Source organism: Artemia sp. Qi Xiang Cuo, chromosome 6, assembly GCF_049724085.1.
Source record: "Artemia sp. Qi Xiang Cuo chromosome 6, ASM4972408v1, whole genome shotgun sequence".
Classification (NCBI taxonomy): Eukaryota; Metazoa; Arthropoda; class Branchiopoda; order Anostraca; family Artemiidae; genus Artemia; species Artemia sp. Qi Xiang Cuo.
Genome location: NC_142799.1, coordinates 58,256,782 through 58,280,355, shown reverse-complemented (window position 1 = coordinate 58,280,355; position 23,574 = coordinate 58,256,782). Strand labels below are relative to the sequence as shown.

Genomic DNA, 23,574 nt, shown 5'->3' with positions numbered 1-23,574 from the left:
GTCGGGTTTTACGTGGGAGGAGCTTTCCGTGGAAGAAGGGACATTGCTATGAACGGGGCGTCAGATTTCCCAGTATTATTTAAAAAACAATAAGAAATTAAATAAAAAAAAACAATTTTTCAACTGAAAGTAAGGAGCAACACCAAAACTTAAAACAAACAGAAATTAATACGTACATGATTTGGTTCGCCCCCTAGTCATTTCCTCGCTCTTTACGCTAATTTTTTTTTTTTAGTTTCATCAGAGCTATTTATTCTAATTAACGGCATTTGTGATTAAGGGGCCATTCTTAGAAAACTGGAAGAAAATTTGAACTTTGGCGTAAAGAGCGAGGTATTGACTAGGGGTTACGTAAGTTAATTCGTAACTTACGTCAGATCAAAAGTGCACGAAAGCCATTTAGCCAAAAGAGTAAAACTAATATGCAAATTTCGTTTTAATTATTCATGTACGGCGAGCCAACATCAAAGCTGCATTAATTCAAAAACTTTCAGAAATTAAATAAAAAAAAACAAGTTTTTTTTTAACTGAAAGTAAGGAGCGATATTAAAACTTAAAACGAACAGAAATTATTCCGTATATGAAAAGGGCTGTCCCCTCCTCAAACATATCTATATGTATTATATATATATATATATATATATATATATATATATATATATATATATATATATATATATATATATATATATATATATATATATATATATATATATATATATATATATATATATATATATATATATATATATATATATATATATATATATATATATATATATATATATATATATATATATATATATATATATATATATATATATATATATATATATATTTAACTGAAGTTTTTTTAACTGAGAGTAAGGAGCGATATTAAAACTTAAAACGAACAGAAATTATTCCATATATGAAAAGGGCTGTCCCCTCCTCAAATATATCTATATGAATTATATATATATATATATATTATATATATATATATATATATATATATATATATATATATATATATATATATATATATATATATATATATATATATATATATATATATATATATATATATATATATATATATATATATATATATATATATTTAACTGAAGATTTTTTTTAACTGAGAAAAAAAAAATCTATATCTATATAGTATATATATATATATATATATATATATATATATATATATATATATATATATATATATATATATATATATATATATATATATATATATATATATATATATATATATATATATATATATATATATATATATATATATATATATATATATATATATATATATATATATATATATATATATATATATATATATATATATATATATATATATATATATATATATATATATATATATATATATATATATATATATATATATATATATATATATATATATATATATATATATATATATATATATATATAAAAGGATTTTTGAACTTGTAGGTTTCCGGAATTTTCAATCATACTATGAAAACGAAAGAAAATAGGAAAAGAGAAAAAAAAGAAGAAAAAAGGAAAAAAGATTGGGAAAAATCTTATTTATTATCCTCCTATAATAAAAATAAAAAAAATATTTTTGAGCATTTAGTAAAAATAGTTACGATCTAGTAATTTTTTTCTCTCCGATTTCGTTAATTCTTCCAGATCAGGGTGGCAACCCTATTTCCAAATCAGCACCGATTTTAAAAGAAATCGGCGTCGATTTGAGCTTGAAAAATTTTCTAGTTTTCGGCGCTGATTTTCATCATGATCATCACAAAAAAATGGGGATACAAATAAATAGTCAGCCAGAGGTATCTGTGGTGAAAGACCCCACTACTGAGTTGAGATCAATCAAGCAACTATTAATAAGCTCCAGTTGACTATTTGTTGAAAATCTTGCGCAATAAATTTTTCTTACCGCTATCGTTTGTCCACTGATGCTGAAATCGGTTCCCGAAACCAGCTACGTGTGCCTAGCCCTTAGTTTAAACCTTGCTAACAGTGTTGCCACTTGACCGGTACCAAAAAGCGGTGTTTTTGTGGTTGTGGTATCCTTTCTACCGAAACATGGTATATTTTGATAGTCGTAATGCAAATACGTTTTCACTACTTTAAAAAAAATGACTTTTTAAAAGAAATTATTTCCTCGCTACTTTTCTAGCAAATGGATATTATTCTTATTATTTTTTTTAAGTGGTGGATTTTTCTATGGACTTTGAACAAGAAAGGTAGAATAAAATGAAGAGACATCCCCCAGATATCCACCCCATATAAAAAAGGGAAAAATAGCCCCAAATGATAAATTCATATCTTTTTCCCACTTTCTGGCACTCTCACCCTTTCTTCATCACTAATAGCTCGTCCATACGACCCATTCTCTAGAAAATTGGAAGCAGGATAATCTACTCTTTTCTGTTTGAAACTAGATTAAAAGTTTATTTATCAATATTTGTTTCGTTTTTGGCGCGTACTCCAGAAATGCTGTGTATACTGTCATTTTTGTCCAATTTTTTGTTTCTGGAAACTTACAGATACTTGCCGTGAATACGAAAAAAAGAGACAAAATGCAACAGTATACACTGCCCTTACTCCACTATATTTTTTTTAAAGAAAGTAAACAATTTGATGCACACCAAAAGACGAGAATGTAGATTGAAAAGTTTTTATTGGCTCAGTAAATATGCCAAACGACATAATCGAACCAGATGCTCATTTTTTTCCCCCTTTTTAACTTTAGACGCTTTGCGCAACAGAAGCAGCTTTTACACAACTTACGTCCTTAAAATATATTCAAAAAAAATTAATATAAAGATTAATAAGATTTGTAGTGTTACCTTTCTACAATTTTCAACTTTTCAAGAGAGCATATTATTTAGCCTACTTGTCTTTAAAAAACCCTCAGCATGATTTGGTTTTTAATTTATCTGCATATTTTTATTCCTTCCCTCATCCCAAAGCAAAGAAGGTAGTGACACCTTTGTCTACATAAGTGCCCAAGACAAAATTGTTTCAAATTTTATTTCTTTGTTTATAAACTTTAACTTCTCTTACTGTATACTGTTCACTCTATTGGGCTGTAAAAGTGGAAAGGTAATTCCCAAAAGAAGCAAGATAGGATAGCCCAGGACTACTTATTTACTAAATTCTACTATAGTAGTCACTCTGTTTTGTAGTGTCTGTACACCTTTACCATACTAATGGTTGAAAATAACTTTCATTCAGACACCTGACCGATCTGTGAAATATTTGCACTTGGAGGCACACTAATTACTTGTTAGAATTTTCGTGAGTTGCGCAGTAGCCTATCCAGCCATATATAAATAGAAATAGAGAGGAAACGATTGTCCCTTTTCCCGTACGGTGAAATTACTTAGGATAAATTCAGTGATAACAGTCATTTCATGGTATAAATACGCTGATCAAAGTCATTTCACGGTATAATTGCGTTATGCGGTATAATCAGAAAAAAATGCGGCATTTCTCTCCAAATTGCGGTATTTTACCGCAAAATGCGGTATAAGTGGTAATACAGCTTATAAAAGAGTTGACGTAGCGAGATGTAGTAAAATTATTCTAAACTCAGCGAGCAGCGACTTCATGATCAAGGCAGCTCTCCCAGGCAGGGCTTCCACTTTTATGAAAATTACCCTATTTTAGGGAGAAATCAATTCTTTTAGGGACACTTATTTTTAATCTAAGGATAAAGGGAAATTTGGGGTAAAGTAAGGATTTTCAGGGAAATCTGGGGCAAATTAATGATTTTAAGAATTGCCAAAAGAAAAAATCGACCAAAATTTTGTTCACAACTTGCTTCAGTTACCAATGTTTAAAAATTGGATAGATAAGCGAGTATCAAACAAGTCAAAGTAAAATACTTATGTACCATACTTTAGGTTCTATTTGAAGTATGAATATTGAGGGAAATCAGAGTTGACCCGGCATGCTCTGACCAAGTACCATATAAAAGCAAGCAATGAAATTGAGACAAAGGTTGGCCGTGGCAGCATTGAAAAGCTTCTGACTGTATGCAGTAATTCCAAAAAAATTGAACAGCGTATCTGAATATTTTCGGCAGAACATAATCTGCCATTACGTCTAGCAGACAGCTTGATCCCTCTCCTTAGAAAATTATTTCCAAAAGACCAGGCCCTAACAGGGGTTACTCTGGGTAAACAGAAAACTACAAATATTTCACGACATAATTTTTCGTTGGTACTATACAACCAGTTAGTCGAGTTGCTCAAAACTGCTTTTTTTTCCATGATAAATGATGAGACCACTGATTGTACTAATGACAAACAACTAGCTATCATTGTAGTGTTTTTAGTGAGAAAGATCCAAACATTTTTGTCGAATTATTGGGCATGGTTAAGTGTAGTGATTAGTCGGCTGAGGGTCTGACTAACTGCATCAAACAAGTCATTGAAAAAAACTCGACTCCCTGGCAAAATATTGTTGGATTTTGTGCAGACACTACTACGTCATTTTGGAGCTAATAGATCTGCTTGCTAATGAAAGACATGGTGCCCCATATCTTGAATTTGAAATGATCATGCCATCTTATTCACTTATGTTCATCCTATGCATGCTTGTCATTTCCCAAGCAGGGTACCCGCCATCATTAGGATTTTACTAGATCTAGTAAAAAAAATCTAGTAAATTTAGAGGATCTAGTAAATTTCCAAAAATCTAGTAAAAAGTCATGATTTATGGTAAACAAAACTTTTATTATTTTCCATGAATTCAGGAAAAAAATTAGGGTCCATTCAATGCAAAATCTAATTTCGATTACGTTAGATTATACCTACTATTGCTCTCAATTTTGAGATTTCGCGTCAACCATAACGCTTAAAAATTTCTACTTTTCTCTCGCCTTCTTCTTGATACTCGCTTTGAAAGGCAAACTATTTAAAATTAGGACTGGTATACCGGCTTAATTTGTTTTGAGAAAATTTTCCCAGACTCTCATAACAGCTACTACGTTTGCTAGTTAGCTTTGTCCCTTTTAAAGACGCTGCTGGAAACGAAATTTTTCCATACTTGCCCAAGTTCTTTCTGAATCTCAGCAGCTTGCCCCATTCAAGTGCTGGAGCAAAGAGACAGTTCTCGATTTTGTCGGTCATCAAAACCAAAAACCGGAATAGGTTAAATGCCTCGAGTGCTTCGTCCCTGACTAAAACGAAACAACTTGTTCTCAAGTCGTCAAGTGGAGTACATGACTGGGTGATCCCCAGCGATTTGACTCGGGCTACCAAGAAATGGAAACAAGTAGAACCTTTTAATCAGAAATATACACTAGTGGATACATGGAATTCGGATGAGGCCAAAAAAGATTAAAGCCTTTTAAGTGCGATTTCTTTTAATTGTTACTAAATATTTTTCTTATTACTTTTCAATTTGTATGATTTGCCTGACCTGAAGACTATCGACACAATGGTATTTTTTTTTGACCTAATTATTGTATGTTATATAAATTTTCTTTTTCTTAGCAGCCCTAGCCCAATTTGAGGTGCACTTTTTAATTTATATAATTTTAAAACTAAACCAGTAGCCGATTACGTCATTTCCGTTTTGAAATGGCATAAGATTTTATTGGTTTTTGAGTCCTTTGAATACGAACGAGAGAGGATCAAGAAAAAATAAGTCGAAAAATTATAAATTAGTTTCTTTAAAATGTGCCAGAAATCCTTGTAAGCAGCTTATCCCTTACTTAAAGACAAGCCCAATTAGTGTTTTAAAACTGGCAAATTTCCTCTTAAAAATGCAAAATTGAAGGGTTTAGATTCCAAACCTAAAATGGAAACTGGGGGACAAATTTCAAAAGCCGTCAACTTCAAATACACCTCGGATTATATGCACTCCATCGCCTGAATTGCTTCGTGAATATGAGTTGTAGCTATTTTTCTTCGTTGATTGTTTCTTACTTTTTCAATATATCTGAATTTTATGACCTGAAGACCATTGATAAATTTAAAGCCGGGCTTCACCAGCAGGATTTCCAGAATCCAAGATTCCAAACTATTGTTTGACGTCTTGGATGGATCGCATCTGGAATATGAAGCATATCTAGTAGTGCATCTAAATAATCCAAAAAAAGGATTTTTGAACTTATTTTCGTTAAGTGTGCGAGTTTGCTTTTTGTTGTTTTTGTTCTTGATTTATTCCACTTCTTTTTATTCATAGTGGTTAATGAATAAATTATTATTATTATTATAGGTTTCCTAAATTTTCAATCATACTATGAAAACGAAAGAAAAGAGAGAAAAACAGAGAAAAGAGGAAAAGAGAATTAAAGAAAAAAGATTGTGAAAATTCTATTGATTATCCTCCTATAGTTAAAATCGATGCTTGATGGTGCGCGCGCGGCGGCAGTCGCACGCGCAAACATTTTTTTAGCAATTAGTAAAAACAGATACGATTTAGTAAATTTTTCTTCTCAAATTTGGTAAATTCTTCCAGGCCAGGTTGGCAGCACTTGGTATGCTAAATGTTATATTCAAAGGCTAAGAAACAGCATGATATAGATGGTCGTCAACAAATTTCGGTGGTGCATCGCTGACTAAGACACGTTTTGGTCATGCTTCTTTATAACTACAAATAGACAATGCTGGTTTAAGTTGTATTTAAAGAAAACGGATAACGAATCGGAAGAAAAGATCAGCCCAGTAAATATAATGTATTATTATTGAATTTTATGCAGTTATCAACTTTAATCGCTGATTGTAAGGATTACATGCTAGGCTAGAATAATAGTGTAAGCATAGATAAGATATCCCGATGGGAGGCTCAGTTGTCAAGACATCAGCGGTTAACCTCGTGTTAAATAGCTATATTCTCTGAAAACATTCTGTTCAAAGGGTTTCTGGCTATTTATTGAAGGTATTCTGGTAAAATTCTACTTTTTGCTATCTTGGAAAGGGGCTAGGTTAGGAAAATGGAACTTCCAGGGATGAGTGTACAGGCTAAAGTATGTCCAAGGAAGGTATTTTGAAATAGGATACTACCAGATGGCTAATTTGACAGTATATATATATACAAATCTTTAATATTAGGCAACTGGCTAGCCAGTATTTTAAGCCTAGGAGTCCAGCTGGACAAAAGGAAACATTAAGAAAACAATTCTTACTCCATTAGGCTATATGTAGAACAGTCCTAGTCAACACATTTTGCAGGGGGAGAGCCTTTATCTTTACTTCTTTGCTTGTTTTTTTTTTCAGTTTTTCTAAGAAATTTGTGAATTTCTTAGAGCCTATATATTCACAGAATATATACCCCTACCCCCCTAATATGTAAATATATACCTAGAATTGCATGTAAATCTAAATATAACATCCATTTGCATCACAAATGAACTTTACTCCCATAGGCCTATTAGCCATGTGGTGGATGCCCTTTTGAAATACCTATCTCCACTCCTCCCTTTAGAAGGTCCTCAAATTTGCCTACATGAATATACCACTTGATGCCTTTTTTTATGATCTTTCCAATTATAATAATCATTTCTGTCAAATGGATTTTACCACTCCACCCCTATATAGGCCTATACCAATTAAGGATATATATTTGGGTAAAATTCAACTTTAGCTACTTTTGGCTATCATGGAAAGGGGTTGGTTTAGGAAAATGAAACTTTCAAGGATGGGTCTACAGGCTAAAGTATATCCTGGGAAGGTATTTTGAAGTACCTACCTCCACTCCCCCACTCTATATAATGCAAATTATTGCACATTAGGCCCTACTAGTTGTTTTGGCTCACATTTCATCCTATATTACTATAATAATTATAAATCATTGCTTACCTTACTCAACTTCAGCTTTTCTACCTTGTTTATTAAAATATATTCCACAATCCTCTTTACAAACATATTAAAAACCTTCTAAAGTAGAATTTTGGAAAATTTTGAGTTTGGGATGAAGGGGGATTTCAAAAACATCTTCCTGTGACATAACCTGTCCTCTAAAGTCAATTCTGATGTTTTTAGCACTATCTATTAGTGTATTAGAAATTTTAAAAAGTTTTAAAGTAGAATTTTAGAAAATTTTGAGTTTGGGGTGAAGGGGAATTTCAAAAACATCATCCCATGACATAATTTGTCCACTAAAGTCCTCAAAAATATCTTCTAGGTTATAGCTACTGCTGCAATCATGATAAAAAGTATTTAAACTATAATTTTTGAAATTTTTCAATTTGGGGACAAGGGGATTCCAAAAACATCTTCCCATGACATAATTTGTCCTCTAAAATGATTTGGATCTTTTTACTGGTCTATCTCTTGTCAAATCCTTTCACTAATTAAGAACATTTAAATGGCTTATCAACACCACTGCTGTCTCCAAGAGCCACCTGCAAGCTACCCTTAAGGGGTTATGATAAGCAAAGTTTCATGACATCACAAACCCAGTTCCACTATACCATAACCAGAAATAACAAGTTTGCTTCTGGTGGTTGATTTATTTATTTGTTTGATTTAAATAAAAACCCTTATCAGTTATCTGTTAGTTATACAATAACCAACATCAGCTAAGGGAAGAAATTAAATGGCTATTAACGGAAATAGGATTTTGTAATATATTTTAGTAATTAAGGTTAAAACCTGAAGTTGTGTAAGGTAAGTATTGATTTATAATTATGATAGTAATTTCCCAGGGCCTTTACTTTAGCCTATAGACCCATCCCTGAAAGTTTCAATTTTGTAACCTAACCCCTTCCCAAGATAGCCAAAAGTAGCTAAAGTAGAGTTTAATTCATTTCTGACAAAAATGATTATTATATTTGGAAAGAGGATAAAAAGGCATCAAGTGGTATGTTTACTTTATTTGGAAGGGAATAATATGAATAACAAAAAAATTACCAAACAACCTATTTTGACAAGACAACTTTTTACCTTAATTTTTAGTTATCAGTTTCTTTTTCTCTGGCTTTAGTTGTGAAAATGTACTTCATTTAAGCAGAAGATCTATTTTGCAAGGATTCACTTTTATAACAGATTTGTTGAAACTTTTTGTTAAGTTTTTTCAGAGTTCATATTATTAACTTATGAATAAAGTAAACATACTGCTCAATGCCTTTTTTATGCTTTTTCCAAGTATAATAATCATTTTTGTTGGATACAAATTTAACCCCACCCTTATATATACCAATTCAGCGTATATATTTGCACATTAGGGAGGGTGGGGGTAAAGTTTAAACTTACCTCATTTACATCAGAAATAAAATTTACCACCCCCCCCCCCCTATCTAATGTGCAAATATATATCCTGAATTGGTATATATATAGGGACAGGGGTAAAATTTATTTCTGAATAAATGATTATTATATTTGGAAAGAGCATAAAAAGCCACTGTGTGGTATGTTTACTGTATTAATAACTCAATAATATGAACTGCAAAAAATTTACCAATTTTTAAAGGTCAGAACCCTCTAGAGAGAGAAAGAGTTAAGGTAGATACTTCAAAATACCTTTTGGCTATCTTTTTCTTTTTCTTTCATTGCATGGGCAGTTAAAGTCACAAATTGTAACTGCATGGTTCTACGAGTGAATCAATTTTGGTCAAAATTGATGGGGAGAGAAAAGGATGATAAAGTTGATTCATTTGAGGTGATGTTGCAAACAGTGAGGGGTTGCATTGGCTGGAAATAGCATGTTTACGGATAGAATCTATCCACAGCCCATAGGCAGCTTTGCTGTTCTTGGGGCTATGTTTTGTATTTATCTTCAGGTCTTATATTGGGTTTAGAGAATAACCTAAGTTCTCTCTCTCTCTCTCTCTCTCTCTCTCTCTCTCTGTCTCTCTCTTTCTCTCTCTCTCTCTCTCTGAGTGGAGTAGGCATATTAACACCCTCATCCCCCTACCACCAACAGTATATGAATTCTTACAGTTTGGATTTGCTAATATTCTTACACCTGAAGAAGAAGTATCACTCTCAATACTTGCTGCAAGCAAGCAGAATGTGTAATGGTCTGACCAGTTGACACACCAGAACCCTTGCTTACAACTACCCCATTGCAAACAACAAGACTATCCTAGACAGCTGGACAGACTCCAAAGAAGCCAGCATAGACTGGTTAGCTGGATTTCAGGCTGAAAACCCAGAGCTTTCACCTAGAAAGCCAGAGGCAACAAGTTTGGGGCATACCACAAGCTTTTACAACCACAATGTACAGAAGTTTTCCTCCAACTTGCAGTCAGTTTTGAAGAAGACTCCATTTACAGCAAGCAACATATTCAACTATGATGATAACTCAGTCACCACTTTTCATGTTCCTCCAAAAGTTTTTGCCAAGAAGGGTATGGAAATGATGGACAAAGTAAACTCAGCTGAGCATGGCATGCTTGTGACTATGGTTGGAACCATGTCAGCCAGCAGGCAGTTCCTCCCCCCTACCTTATATTCCCAAGAAATTTTAACCTCACATGCTAACTGGTGCTCCTGCTAACAGCTGCAGGAGCCTTGCCTTCTGGATGGGTAAACCAAGAACTGTTTTTGGAATATTTCAAACATTTCAAAATTTACTCACATGCTTCCCCTGAAAACCTGAAGCTTCTGATAATCAACAACCACAAGTCCCACATGTGTTTTGCAGTTGTGAAAGCCATGCCACGTGTACTGAGGGGCAAAGGCAGGAAGAAAGTCTCTACAAAGATTCTTACTGACACTCCTGTGAAAAAACAGATTGAAGAACAAGAATCCAAAAGAAAAGATAAGAAAGCATGGAGTGACAGGGCTAGAGGAAAAGTTGGGACTGTTGAAAGAGCTGGAAGAGCAAAAAAAAATCAAAGTTTTTGACCAATACATGAATCTTTTTACAATGTTCCAGAGCATACCACCTCGTGTCCCAAGATATACCCCCTGGTACTTAGTGGGACAAATGGGACACCCTTCCTTTTTGGGGGCTTTCATTTGAGCTATAAACCATTTTGTTAACCATACATTTTGGAGGTTTTCCAAAATCCGTCCCTGCATATACCACTCTCCCCTAAAGGTCATCAAAGGTCAGGACCCTCTAGAGGGAGGAGTAGAGTTAGGTACTTTAAAATACCTTCTTGGAACATACTTTAGCCTGTAGACCCATCCCTGAAAGTTTTGTTTTCCTACCCTAACCCTTATCCAACATAGCCAATAGTAGGGTACCAAACCAGTTTGCAGACCATCAGGACTATTCTGTACTTTAGTCAGCACTGAAACCACAAAACAACTGACTCAGATATGATTTATACATCACCTGAAATTTCTGTCATTTCTTGTTTCATAGGCTTTGAAAAGCATTGTTGCTAATATGTCAGTAGCGTATCCAGGGGGGGGGGCAGAGCAGCCTGGGCCCCCCTGAAATTTCTTATCTTATTTTAAGTGCCAATATAGTAAGTACTGAAATATTCATGCTTTTAAGTTATTTGCAACACCTGCTCTTTTTTTCATTTCTTGTTAAATGGCTATCCATTTCTCCAGCAAGCTTATATCATTATTTTATCATCAAACGTGCAATTGCCTCCTGTAATCAAACAAGATGTCAAGGAATTTTTCTCACTATTTAACCCCCGCAGCTATAAGCACTAGCTTCTCTGCAATGAATGAATTGCAATAAGGAATTGGACTAAGAGACAATAGTTCATTCAAAGTTTTGAACGCTGCTATAATTCCAGTGTAAGCTAAGCATTGAAATGGAAAGGTCACATGAGAGGAAAGAAAGAAAATTACCTTAAATCACATGTCCAGCAAGATAAGGTGGTGTTGAGCCTCCTGTAGAAATCTTGCTGTTGGTGTTTCAAGGTTATGATTTGACATCCCAGTTCAGCCTCCATTCAGCGTTGGCCCAGTCTTGATCAACTCCTTTCTTGAAGGCATCTGGAGTTTTAGATTGGACGGTGGCTTTGGATAGGCTGTTCCAGAGTGGGATGGAACGGACTGAGAAGAACTGTTGGTGCTCTTGCTTGATGCAATGGGGGGCCTGCAGCTTCTTGGTGTGTCCTCTTGTGGTAGTTGAGAAGGATGGGGAAAAGACATGACTTAATATGTCATTTTCTAGCAACTTACGAGTTGCTATTACATCTCCTCTTTTCCTATGGTATACTAAGGTAGGGAGTTTGAGTAAGGTGAGATGTTCCTTGTAAGATTTGTCTTGGAATGCAAAGATAAGCTTAGTTGCTCTTCTTTGGACACTCTCAAGTACTTTCACATCCATCTTATAGTACGGAGAGGCTAGGGTCTTGCCAAATTCCAGGTGAGGATGGACTGTGACTTGGTACAGTTTTGTAATCACTCCCAACTTCCTGGCGGTAAATGTTTGCTTTATGAGGCCAAGGGCTTGGTTTGCTTTGGCAACTTGAGCTTGTTTGTGGCAGTGAAACTTCAGGTCATTGTCAACAATAACCCCCAGGTCCTTCTCCTCACTGACTGCCTCAAGCTGGGCGTCTCCTATGTGATATGCAAACTCCTAAGTTTTGGATTATTCTGTCCAAGATGTAGAACTTTACATTTTAAGGCATTGAACTGTAGACACCAATCCGATGACCATCTACATAGTCTGTCCAGATCTTCTTGCATAGTTGACAGATTTAGGTTGTTCTGGGCCAGTCGTTGGAGCTTGCAGTCATCAGCATATAGCATCAAAGGATTCTTCAGGTTTGTTCTACAGTTATTGATATACATGCTGACAAGCCTAATTAGTTCTAGTTAGTTCTTGTAGTCAGATACTAATATGAAACTTGTGCTTTACTTGAAGAGTGGTTTCTTGGATTTTCTGTTTGTGGAAATCTCACTGGCTCTGCAGTAGCAGAACAAATCATCAGCCAATGCATTGCATATGCCTTAAAAATGGAGAAATTTGTGGGGGTTGGTTTTGATGGGGCCAGCAACATGTCAGGCTGGTATTATGGTGCACAGGCAGAAATTAGGAAAAAATATCCACATGTGATCTACACCCACTGTTCATTGCAAAGCTTAAATTTGGCTTTATGTAAAACTAGCAGGGTAGGACTTGTAAGGTCAACCTTTGCTACTATTCAGCAGATTATATAATTTTTATCATCCTCACCAAAAATAACAAATATGTTTGTAGAAGCGGTTGCTGTCATTTGTCCTGTGAGAAAGCTTGTGAAGTTGTGCAAAATAAGATGGATGGAGCATCATGATTGCATTTTAGTTTTTATGTCTTTGTATTGTGCAATTATTTCCATACTTGAGGAAATAGTTGGTAGCATACTGTGCAATACGGAAGTTATTTCAAAAGCAAATGCGTTGGTTTCAGCAGCAACCGAATTTAGTTTTATGTTCACAATGGCTATGCTAGAGTTTGTAAGTGCCATAATGCTCTCTGTCTCTAAGGCGCTGCAAGCCAAAGATTTAGACTTAGTTGAGTGCTGTTGGCATATTAAGCTGTGTTCTGATACTTTACTACATTCAAAACAAAACAATTTTTCAGAAAGCCTACGAGCTTGCACAAGAGTTAAATGTGGCTCTGGCTGTTCCAAGGTCTATCCACTGAAAGTCCATCAACAATAATGAGTCCATCAAGGTTTTTTATTGCGAGTCATTGTTCAAACCTTACTTTGCTTCACTTATTGAAGAACTTGATCAAAGATTTTTGCGCCATCAGGAGGCATCTTCCAAAATCGGAAGGCTTTTGCCAGCTAACATCAAGTCATTAAATATTAATGAATTTGTGAACGCTGTTGCTGTTTACGAGAGATTTCACGGGGGTAGACGTGCACTCGATTGTGAGTTAGTCCTTTGGAAACAGAAGTGACTCGGAATGTCTGAGAAACCATCAACTGTTACTTCAACTCTTGTATCATGTGATGCAAAATTTTCCCATGCATTCAAAGGCTTTTGATGATTTTTCAGACATTACCAGTGACTATTGCTTTTGCTGAGAGGAGCTTTAGCTGTCTTAAGCGATTCAAAACCTAAATGAAAAGTGTGGTTAAATCCTGCTTTCTATGGCTCTAATGAGCTATAATATGTTCTTCAGATGAAGGGTGACTAATTGTAAAAGATTGTCCTTTTGGCCAACTGTCTAGGGCTAAACAAAAAACAGGTCATCCTAGGTTGGGGTGGGAGGATGTCTTAAGCAAAGATTTGAGTGATCTGAGAACTTCCTGGGAGGGTAAATGGATTAGGATGGAGGAATGTGCATAGCCATGTTTGTCCCAGGCAGCTTGGTACTGTGGTGAGATGTTAGTAGTAGTAGTAGTAATATCCACAAAGTTTTGTATATACTATTGCTGATGGCTCTAGTCTACACTAAAGAGTGGCCAGGATGAAGCTGTCATGGTATGAAGCTGTCAGTGCTGACCATAGTTTCTCTTTCAAAGAATCAATTTTGAGCTGCCTAGTGGATCTAATTGAAGTTCTAAATGGAAGGCCTAAATATCCAAGTGAACTGGAAGATTAGATTATGGTGGGACCATCTTGGATTGTATCACTGGATGTAATCTCTGGTCCAAAGACAAGAAACTCTGTTTTGGAAGTAGCAACTGAAAGACTGATTTCTTTCAGTCCAGAGCAAACAACATCAACAGCATTCTGGAGTGCCCCAAGATTATCAGCCAAGAGAAGAATATCATCAGCACAAGACAAGTGACTTGCATTGATATATGGCTCAATTGAGTATGGTGGAATCTGTTGAGTGACTGCTCTAATAGAATTTTTAAATATTACCAGACTAAGAGCAGAACCTTTTTTTGGCCTATGTAATTACACAATCAAAATATCTGCAGTTAACTTTTATTCCATGAATTTTTGTTGAGTCTGTGTACTTGTTTCCTTTCTTTGTTTTTTTTTTCTCTTTTGTGATCTTTATATATCTTAAAATACCCTCAAATTGTCCTTGTAGGAACCAGGTATATATATGAGTTTTTGTCATGGGGGGGGGGGGAATAATATGATAACACTATTTGATAATTTGAATAAAATTACCCATAAATTAGGGAAAACAACTGGGATCAACTAGTGAAAACAACTAATGAGATTATATGTGAGTTTCTTGCTATGTAAACTTTGTAATAATTGAGGAAGCTGTTCTGTGAATTGTTGTGCATAAAGTTTTACCTCTGGAAATCATCAATAAATGTAGTATAGTTAGTTATGATGTAGATTGATGTACATTATTGTTGGTACTAGACCTGTAATAAAGTTTTATCCTATAAATCAATCTAGATTATCTATAAATTCTGACTAGCATTAGCATGTCCTAGATAATCCAGTTCTCATATGTTTTGGCAAGGCTTAGTTGAAAGATTAACAGCAAATCAATTATTTGTCTTCCCTTATTCAAGTTTTGCCTGTACATTTATGTTTTTCCTCTGTAGGAACTTGTGATGAGCCAAATTACAAATTGTTTTGTGGGACAAAAATTAATGCACAGTAGAGTTGTAAGGTACTAAGTTTTAATGTGAGAGTTTACAAATGCTTCTTCTCCAAATTTAGGAGGCAGAATTCGTAATTTTGAATTTGGCTCATAAATGATACATTTATCCAGTCTGGCAAAAAGCAAGAACTAATCTCTTTCTTCTTTTCCTTGCAGAGGATGGGTAAGATTATGAAATCTGGTAAAGTTGTCCTCCTCCTTGGAGGACGCTTTGCTGGCAGGAAAGCCATTGTTGTTAAAACATATGATGATGGCACATCTGAAAAACCTTATGGCCATGCTCTTGTTGTTGGCATTGAAAGATACCCAAGGAAAGTCACAAAAAGTATGGCCAAAACCAAAATTGCTAAGAGGTCCAAGATCAAGCCCTTTGTTAAGGTAGTGATATTTACTTATTCCTCTTTTGTAACTCAGTTCTATTTTCATATCTGAATTTCTAGTATTTTAATTAGAATTTGAATAAAAGTCCTGAAATTATCACTGTTATTAATTCACATAAATGCTGGTTCACAGTGGTCTTATCCATATGCAGGGGGGGGGGGGGTTAAAACCTAGTGCATTTTTGGATACAATTTTTCTGGAAGCGTGTTATAAGAAAACTAGGTTAAATAAGTAACTTATCTGGCACAGGACACCAGTTAAAAAAGGTGCAACATTCCTTCCATACAAAAAAAAAACTAAAATGGTGTGTATATGTGGTATTCTAGTAGAAGCTAAATTCCTGCTGCTGATAACAACTGATAAGATCATTGAACAGTCAATATACGTGGTTTTGGGCAATTTCTATTTCGTTGAGACTGTCTCTTGTTCTTAATTGGGATTAATTTTGCAAAAATAATGATTTTTAAGTCAAGTGTTGCTTTTGCTTGTACATGTTGCAAGCAGTGCCTTGAGTTTCAAAATAAGTGGTGATTTAAAAAGCAGAGCATGAAGAAAATATAGTCAAATTTATTCGCCTTGGGACTGTTCTAAAAATGTGATTTTCGTCAAGATTGAAGTTACCCTCTAGAAATAACTTGAACCCCTTCAAATAATTTATATGATGTGAAAGTTTGATTTAATAAATTATGAGATAGAGCTTGAAGTAATTTGATGTCAACGAAATCATACAAGCAAGTTCAGTTTGCTGGAGAACCTGTGTTCAGCTTCTCAATGTCCTCTTGTCAAATAATAATATTTTGTTTTTACATGACCATTCAATTCAAACTTATTGTCACAGAAACTGAGGGAATGATGAATGAAGTAGACCTTCTTTTGTCTACTGCTATTTGTAGGTAAAAAAGAAGATATCAGTAGCTCTTGAATTGGTCAAATTGACCAATGTTGCAAGTCAATTTTAAAGTATCAAATACCTCTGTGATATCTCACATTTTTAGCAACTTGTTGTTGCAGGGCAGTGCATGATGTTTCTAGACTTCAAATAAGAGCTGTCTGCCTAGTTGTAGAAGGCAATCTCACCAATAGCAGATTTTTTCTACAGTAAATTTCTGCTATTTCTTAATGACCTAAATGAATATACAGAATTTCGAATTTAGTGTTCAATAGAAAATGAACCTTCAAATCAGTTAAAAGCTACCTCAGAAATTGCCTTATTGAATGAGCATCATTGTTTTTCATAAGTGTAGAATCTGGGAGTTTTTTGTCATTTTGGAAAACAGGTAAGCCCAATTAAAGGGGTCATACCAATTCTCTGTGGTCATTGCTGTAGATAAAAATTTATTAGATATTCCTTCCCAATTTCCACAGTCTTGTTAGAGGAAAATACAGAGGTGCCAGTAGCTACAAGTGTAGAGTATTTACAACAGTAGCTACAACATGTTGTCTGTATATTATGTAAAGGTTCCAAGCTCTAAAATTCAAAATAATCTTCTATTTACTTTTGCTTATAATCAAGTATTTTTGAATTCCAATAGGTAATGAACTACAATCACCTATTTCCAACAAGATACAGTGTTGAAGTTCAATTTGACAAGAACCTTTTGAATAAAGATGCCATCAAGGACCCTATTAAGAAGAAGAAGGTGAAATTTTCCTGTAGACAGAAACTTGAAGAGAAGTAAGGTTTTTGACTTATTTCCAGTTGAAAGTTTTCACAATATTTTACTTCCTTTACATGGTAACAGAACGAAATTCAACCTAGGTTGTATGACCAAATAGGCTGGCTAATATAAGCTACAGCACAGGGGTACCCTATGCTTGGGTTGCATGCTCATAGTTCCTTTTAATAATATTTATTTTGCTGATAAACACGTTAAATGTTTCAAAGTTTTGAACTGCCAAAAAAAAAAACACTCATAAAACTTCCAGAAAAGAAATGCAGGAATTTGAAAATCCAACAAAAAACGTTCCTGGAATCTCAGCCCATTATTTGAGATTATTGGAGAAAAGGTACCTTGGTTGTAAGTCTTGTGTTTTGCAAAAGAGACCATGTGCATGCTTGCTTGTATATTTTTGTTAAAATATAGGCAGTCTTTCGTATTCTTAAAGGGTTCCTGAACTCTCCTTGTTGTCAACCTAAAGTAACGAAAAACAGGGCTGCTAAATTTTGGGGGTTTCTCCAAGATCTTGGGATTTTACTTAATTTTCACTAACAATAAACATTACCTTCGAAAAGTACATTAGGCATTTATGTGTTTCCATGACTTTATATCTGGGTGTTTACAAGCATATCCTAGGATATTGTTAAATTCTCTGTGGCAGAAGGAAAAATGCTATACTTAAAAATGGCCTAGGTTGAAGGACGTGTTGCTGCCAATATTTTTAAGTTCATTAAGGCCTATTCACATTGAGATCTTACTAATACCAAAATTTTGCTTGCGCTGATTTGAGCCACTCGGATTTTTCGTAGAATTTTCTAATTGACTAACACCAATCAGAAAATTCAATAAGAAATTCTGATTGGTTCATATTAGCGTTAACAAAGTATCGGCATTAATTAAGTCCTATTATGGATGGGTCTCTATAAAAAACCCTACTTTTATCAATCGAGAAATATTTTCATTCGTTTGAATCTGGTATGATAATAAACGAAACCCATCAAAAATTGCACATAAACTTTATTTCTATTGCTACCATTATGGATGCTTGAAGTTAGTTGATGAGATTTCAGTTGCTAACGTTGCTAATTTATTGCAAAGTAAAAAAAAAAACTGGACCCTTGAAATTTTCTAGATGAGATGGAGGGAAGCTTAATGTCTTAAATTTCCTTTTGAATTGGGTTTTACAACACCCTTCTCTTTTTAAAGAGATTGCAAGACTCGTATTATAAAATTGTTCAAAAGACGCATGCAAAATCAATACTGATTTCTCGGACTGCAGACAAAACGCATACAGTACGGATGTCCAAGGCCTTTACTGCAAACGAGTTAATTCAAAAAGACTTGTTCCAGGAGATAGTTATAACTTTGAACTGAGAGATGAAATAAAATTATTTTATTTAAAATTTTCAGGAATTATTCGAGTTTCAATTCACAAATCAGATTTTTTGTTAAAACCCTAAAAAAAATTATTGCATTTTATAAAACTATATCTACATGCTTTTTATAAGGCTACAAATCCTATTTTGATCTTCGTATCCAAGAGAATGTTTATAACATTTACTATTACAGTGTTGAACAAAAATGTAGTTTTATGTAAAAATTGATTTTATTTTAAAAACTTTATTACAAAAGGCACTAGATATAGCAATTTCCTTTAGAATGAACCTTCAACAGCTCTCTATGATATTCCAGTGCCTTGCTAGCTGCAGAGGAGAAAAACGGAAAAAAGATGCCTTGAATGCAGAATATCGTAGTTCAAGCCAAGGAGCTGTAAGTTTGCTACGTAGGGTTTTGAACAAGGCAATTCTAATAGTATATTTTGTGTTTCGATCTGACTATTTTTAGGAGTTATGGGCTATTGTGTTTTTTTAGTATGGGACGTGATCGTCTCCTACTAGGTTGCTAGCTACCGCTGCAAGCCGGATGTTTAGAAAGCGGGCAGTTATTTGGCATTTCTCGAAGTTAACCCTAATGACGATGGTGCTCTATGTTGGAAGACAGTGTTGTCATATTTATCAATTTATTCAAATTGTCACTTCATGTTTATTAAACAATATTTGTTAAACTATCATAGGATTATAACTGACAATTAATAACAAGAAACTTTATGATTATTCCACAAGTAATTATAATTCTTTTGTAAATATCAAATGTTCTGAATAAGATTGCTTTTAATAGGGAAGACTCATGAAAACATTTTTAGAAGAAAATGAATACACTTGAGCACAAGCACCAAATTTTTATGATTAATGTTTATAGAGAGGTGTGCGCGAGGGACAATTTTTATTGAAAAGAAAAGATTTTTGCTCGAATTAGTGTCTGAAAAATTATTCTAAATTTAAAAGCCTAGTGGCCAGTATAGTATAAGCTGAATGACGGAATTTTCTCTTAGAAAAGGTGAAGTCCCCCCTTCCCCGCTTATAGCTAATTTCTCTTTTTTGTTTATGTTAGAAGGGATTGCCATATCAGAGTTCAGTACTTCTCCTTAATTACAATCCTCTCCTCAAGCCCATTTTTTAATCTTGAATGTGCAAATTGAAATTATGAAACTTTGTTGTAATTTTTTGCGACCACGTCTTTGCTGGTATCTGTAAGTATTTGTCAGTTACTATTTGTACCTAAGTGTAAACTATAATTTTTTTGACGCCATGGTAAATGCAGCCTCATTTAAAAAATTGATATGGATATTTATTTCACACACTCCTTAGATCCATCTTCGGGTTAGCACAGGTCATAGGGTTGGCCAACGTTAACCACTTGCTTTACCGGCTGGATATCGAAGATGAATGAGTCATAAGTGTGTGAAAGTAATATACCTCTTTCTGAGACCATGTGCTATCTCTTGTCTTAGTCTTTGACTTTGCCTCTTATGAGATGACTATTAGTCTTGGGAATGGACATGCCTAATATAAATTATTATTTCATTGTGAAATGAGACAAATGGGGGCATGCTCTCAAAGGGCTGCTCGGTTTATCATATTGTTGACTTAATTTTCCTAACCTTTTATCTTTATGATTGTTTGAAGTTTCTTGAGGCTTTTGCCAATTTAAAGGTAATTTTTTTTTTTGCAAAGAAAAAAAAGCTTTTTTGCTACTTTGACCCTGGAGTTTTTCAGAACTAGGTAGAAATAACCTTGATGCTTTAAATTTTGGCTCTGAATAAGTTTTTACAACTTCTCTTCTTTTCTTTTGAAAGGTATTGTAAGAAAAATTTTTTATATATCCTATATAACTATCTCTGTTGTTTATAAACTTCGTGTGATATCGTTTTATTTCAGAATCCAAATGTGGCTTCGGGGATTTGCGCTAAAACTAGTCAGTTATTGGTTGTTTGATACCTGGGTTGGCCCTTTTTGGATCTAAAATCGGAGCATCCCCGATTCTGTAGCTCCTACGACGTTATCATTATTTGCTATAAAAAAAAAAAAAAAAAAAAAAAAAAAAAAACGAAAACCAAACAAGGAAGAAAAATAGGGGGGCAAAGTAGGTTTGATCACTTTTGATTTTATATGATTACGTCTTTGTATTCAAGGTTATCCTACCTAGGGAGTTTTGTTTATCCCTAGGGCAAATCCTATTAGAATGATAAAGAATGTTAGGAATATCAGGGTTTTGTTCTTAGTTATAATAAGAGTAATAAAGGTGTGTTTTTTATAGTTTTTTGAGCCGCTATTTTTGATGGCCGAAAGTCCAATCGAATGAAGGAAGCAGGCAGTCATTCCCTGCAACAAGCGCTAAAGGTGACTTAAAAAAGGAAGAGTATTAACCTTTCTTATGTGCTTGCTTACAACAGGACCAGGTATTTACCTGCGTCGCCTGGCATGTGGGATTCAGTTGCTACGTGGCAATTTGTTTAACCGCGAATTCTCGTACTCGCGGCAGCATAAGGACATAGGATTGCAAGGCCAGCGTTTATGTGACGTTGCATTATGTGATGATGAAAGGTTTCTACGGTCAAGATACTTGCGAATGATTTTGTGTAGATTAAACTAACAACGTTGATCTAGCAGACCCATGAGAATGGCTGGGTGACCCTTCTTCCCTTACATAAAAACAGCAGCCCAAATCTGCAATTCTTTCATTTTGACCACTCCTCCACAAATATTGCGTCCATATTCCTTAAGGAGAACGAGTGTTGTCCAACTTCTCATAAAAGAATAGGTTTCGGCAAGTGCCTTGTTCCACCATTGACAGCAAATAGAGCTGTTTTAGCAATTACCATGATTTATTTCTTTGTGGGTGAGAAAGATGAAATAGCTGGTAATAATATTAGTGATACAGTGAAGACATGGTGTCAAAGCTGCAACTCATTAATTTTAACGTGTTAGTTGCTAGCGTATACAAGCTACCCAAAGGAGATCTAACTCATATCTGTTTTCTTTATGTTAATTCAATGATATCTGTGGTCTAGTTAATGTAAGGTCATTAGGTTTAAGTGGTGTCGAGGTGGATAGTAGCGTAGTATAGCAGGGAATTATGGGTGGTAGCAAGTTTTGTTTCCCAGCATGAGAATTTTTATTGGTTTGAAAATGTCGCAAGGAAGCGGCAGAAATAGGTCCTTTGTTTCCTAATTTCTTTGTTGTAGAATTCTAAGTCTTGTTTCTTTTTTTTCTAGGTACAAGACTGGAAAATCTAGATGGTTCTTTACCAGATTGCGATTCTAAAATTTTTATTTGAATCACAGGAATAAAAAAAGCACATCAAATTTGTCTTTGTCTTATTGGTATATTACTTGTGTTTAGGAGTTTTAAATATGAAGTGTGTATCCTGCCCATACCCCGACACTCGACATGCTGAGACTTCAACTCTTATTATGTTAATATTTCGCTCCCTTTCCTCCTTTCTTATACTAGCTGGTAATTACCAGATTTACCTTTATCACTTTGCAATTCTAAGCTTTTTATTTAAATCACAAGAATAAAGAAAACATGGACCAGATTTATTTATTTTCTATTGGTCTTTTGCATTTGTTTACGGGCTCTGTAGGTGAAATTGTGGGAGCTTGTCATCAGTTTGAAGTAAAACACACTAGGCATATTTTCCAAAAGTTTTCACTTTTGCTAAAGGAATAGATCTCCTTTTTGGGCCTCTCACTTCAAATTACAATATATATTAGGCTAATCTGACCATGTCCTTAAAAAAGCAGTCTTACTTCTGATTTCTATTACAATGCACCGATCGTATGATGGGGAAAATTTGTGTTTGCTTTTAGCAGTGACCATTGATAATGTTCTTAGTGTATTTTTTATAATAGACGTTGTCAATTTGGCCTTGACAAATATTTGGAATCTGGAGGCACATTTTTTTTTGGGAGTATCTTATGAATGATACTCCCAGGCTTTCATGCTTTTCAGGCTTTGAACTGGAAGGTCACAAACAAGTTTTAACTTTGAGCTTAATGAGGTTGCACAAAAAGTTCAGCAAGTGATTGTGAAACAATTCAAATAGGATTTTGTTTCGAGGATATTAATTGGTGAAAAAACATATGCAATAAACAGAGATTCACATGATTTATTGTTCAATTCTTTTTGTTCAGCTTGAAACATTACTAAGGACAGTTTGGTTGACTTTTGCTATCCAGTTGCTATCAGGTGAACATCTAAAGCAGATTAAATTTATAACGGAAACTAAGGATTATAAGTTGACGGAATTTAAATTATATTGTGAAAGTTATTGGAATTTATTCGAACTTGGAATTTCCCATGTGCAGAATTCCAGCTGTTAACATATTGCTTGCGACTATGCGTTTGATTGATTAAGCCCTTGATTGGGGTGCCTAGTGTTAATGACAAGTGGATTTACGATTTTCTAAGTGGCACTTCGGATTGTTTTTTTTTTCTATTTGAAATTTGGATTATTTGGAGCAGTTTTTTACGAAGAGGGGTGAAAGCCGTGCCCAAATTAACGCTGGCTTAGCAAATTGCACGTAATGGACCCATGTGAATAAAAAAAAAATGGTCCTTAATGAGGTAAGCAGATAATTAAATTTAATTTTGTTGTCTGAAATTAATCATGGGACGTAAAAGAAAGCAACCTCGTAATATTGGTGATGATACAGAAAACACTTGAAGGAGAGAAAGGGAATGTGATCTTAACGTTACTGCTAGTAGCACTGATTCTACAAATGAATTCACGATTTCAGCAGTTAAGGAGA

At 34.3% G+C, this 23,574-nt stretch overlaps 1 protein-coding gene and 1 non-coding gene across 5 annotated transcripts; both read left to right on the top strand.

The window, feature by feature from the left end:
- Window positions 1–6,558: 6,558 nt before the first annotated feature.
- RpL27 (ribosomal protein L27) lies at window positions 6,559–22,125 on the top strand. 4 transcript variants are annotated; one of them, XM_089090893.1, is made up of 4 exons: window positions 6,559–6,677; window positions 15,538–15,759; window positions 17,295–17,437; window positions 22,036–22,125. In XM_089090893.1, the coding sequence occupies exons 2-4, from the start codon at window positions 15,541–15,543 to the stop codon at window positions 22,082–22,084; spliced, it is 411 nt and encodes a 136-aa protein (XP_088947019.1). In that variant the 5' UTR covers window positions 6,559–6,677; window positions 15,538–15,540; the 3' UTR covers window positions 22,085–22,125. The 4 variants fall into 4 exon arrangements, with proteins under 4 accessions (XP_088947019.1, XP_088947017.1, XP_088947016.1 ...); XM_089090891.1 differs by having other exon boundaries at window positions 6,581–6,688; XM_089090890.1 differs by having other exon boundaries at window positions 6,647–6,734.
- LOC148951447 (small nucleolar RNA SNORA53) lies at window positions 20,115–20,322 on the top strand. The gene has a single exon (XR_016141923.1). It is a non-coding gene; the product is annotated as a small nucleolar RNA SNORA53 (small nucleolar RNA).
- Window positions 22,126–23,574: the final 1,449 nt, after the last annotated feature.

What these genes read in the sequence shown, in the direction of transcription:
- RpL27 (XM_089090893.1), top strand. Translation starts at nt 15,541, where the DNA reads ATGGGTAAGATTATGAAATCTGGTAAAGTTGTCCTCCTCCTTGGAGGA. An exon ending in AGATCAAGCCCTTTGTTAAG is followed by an intron (nt 15,760 to 17,294) that starts GTAGTGATATTT and finishes GAATTCCAATAG; the next exon opens with GTAATGAACTACAATCACCT. An exon ending in AGACAGAAACTTGAAGAGAA is followed by an intron (nt 17,438 to 22,035) that starts GTAAGGTTTTTG and finishes TTTTTTTTCTAG; the next exon opens with GTACAAGACTGGAAAATCTA.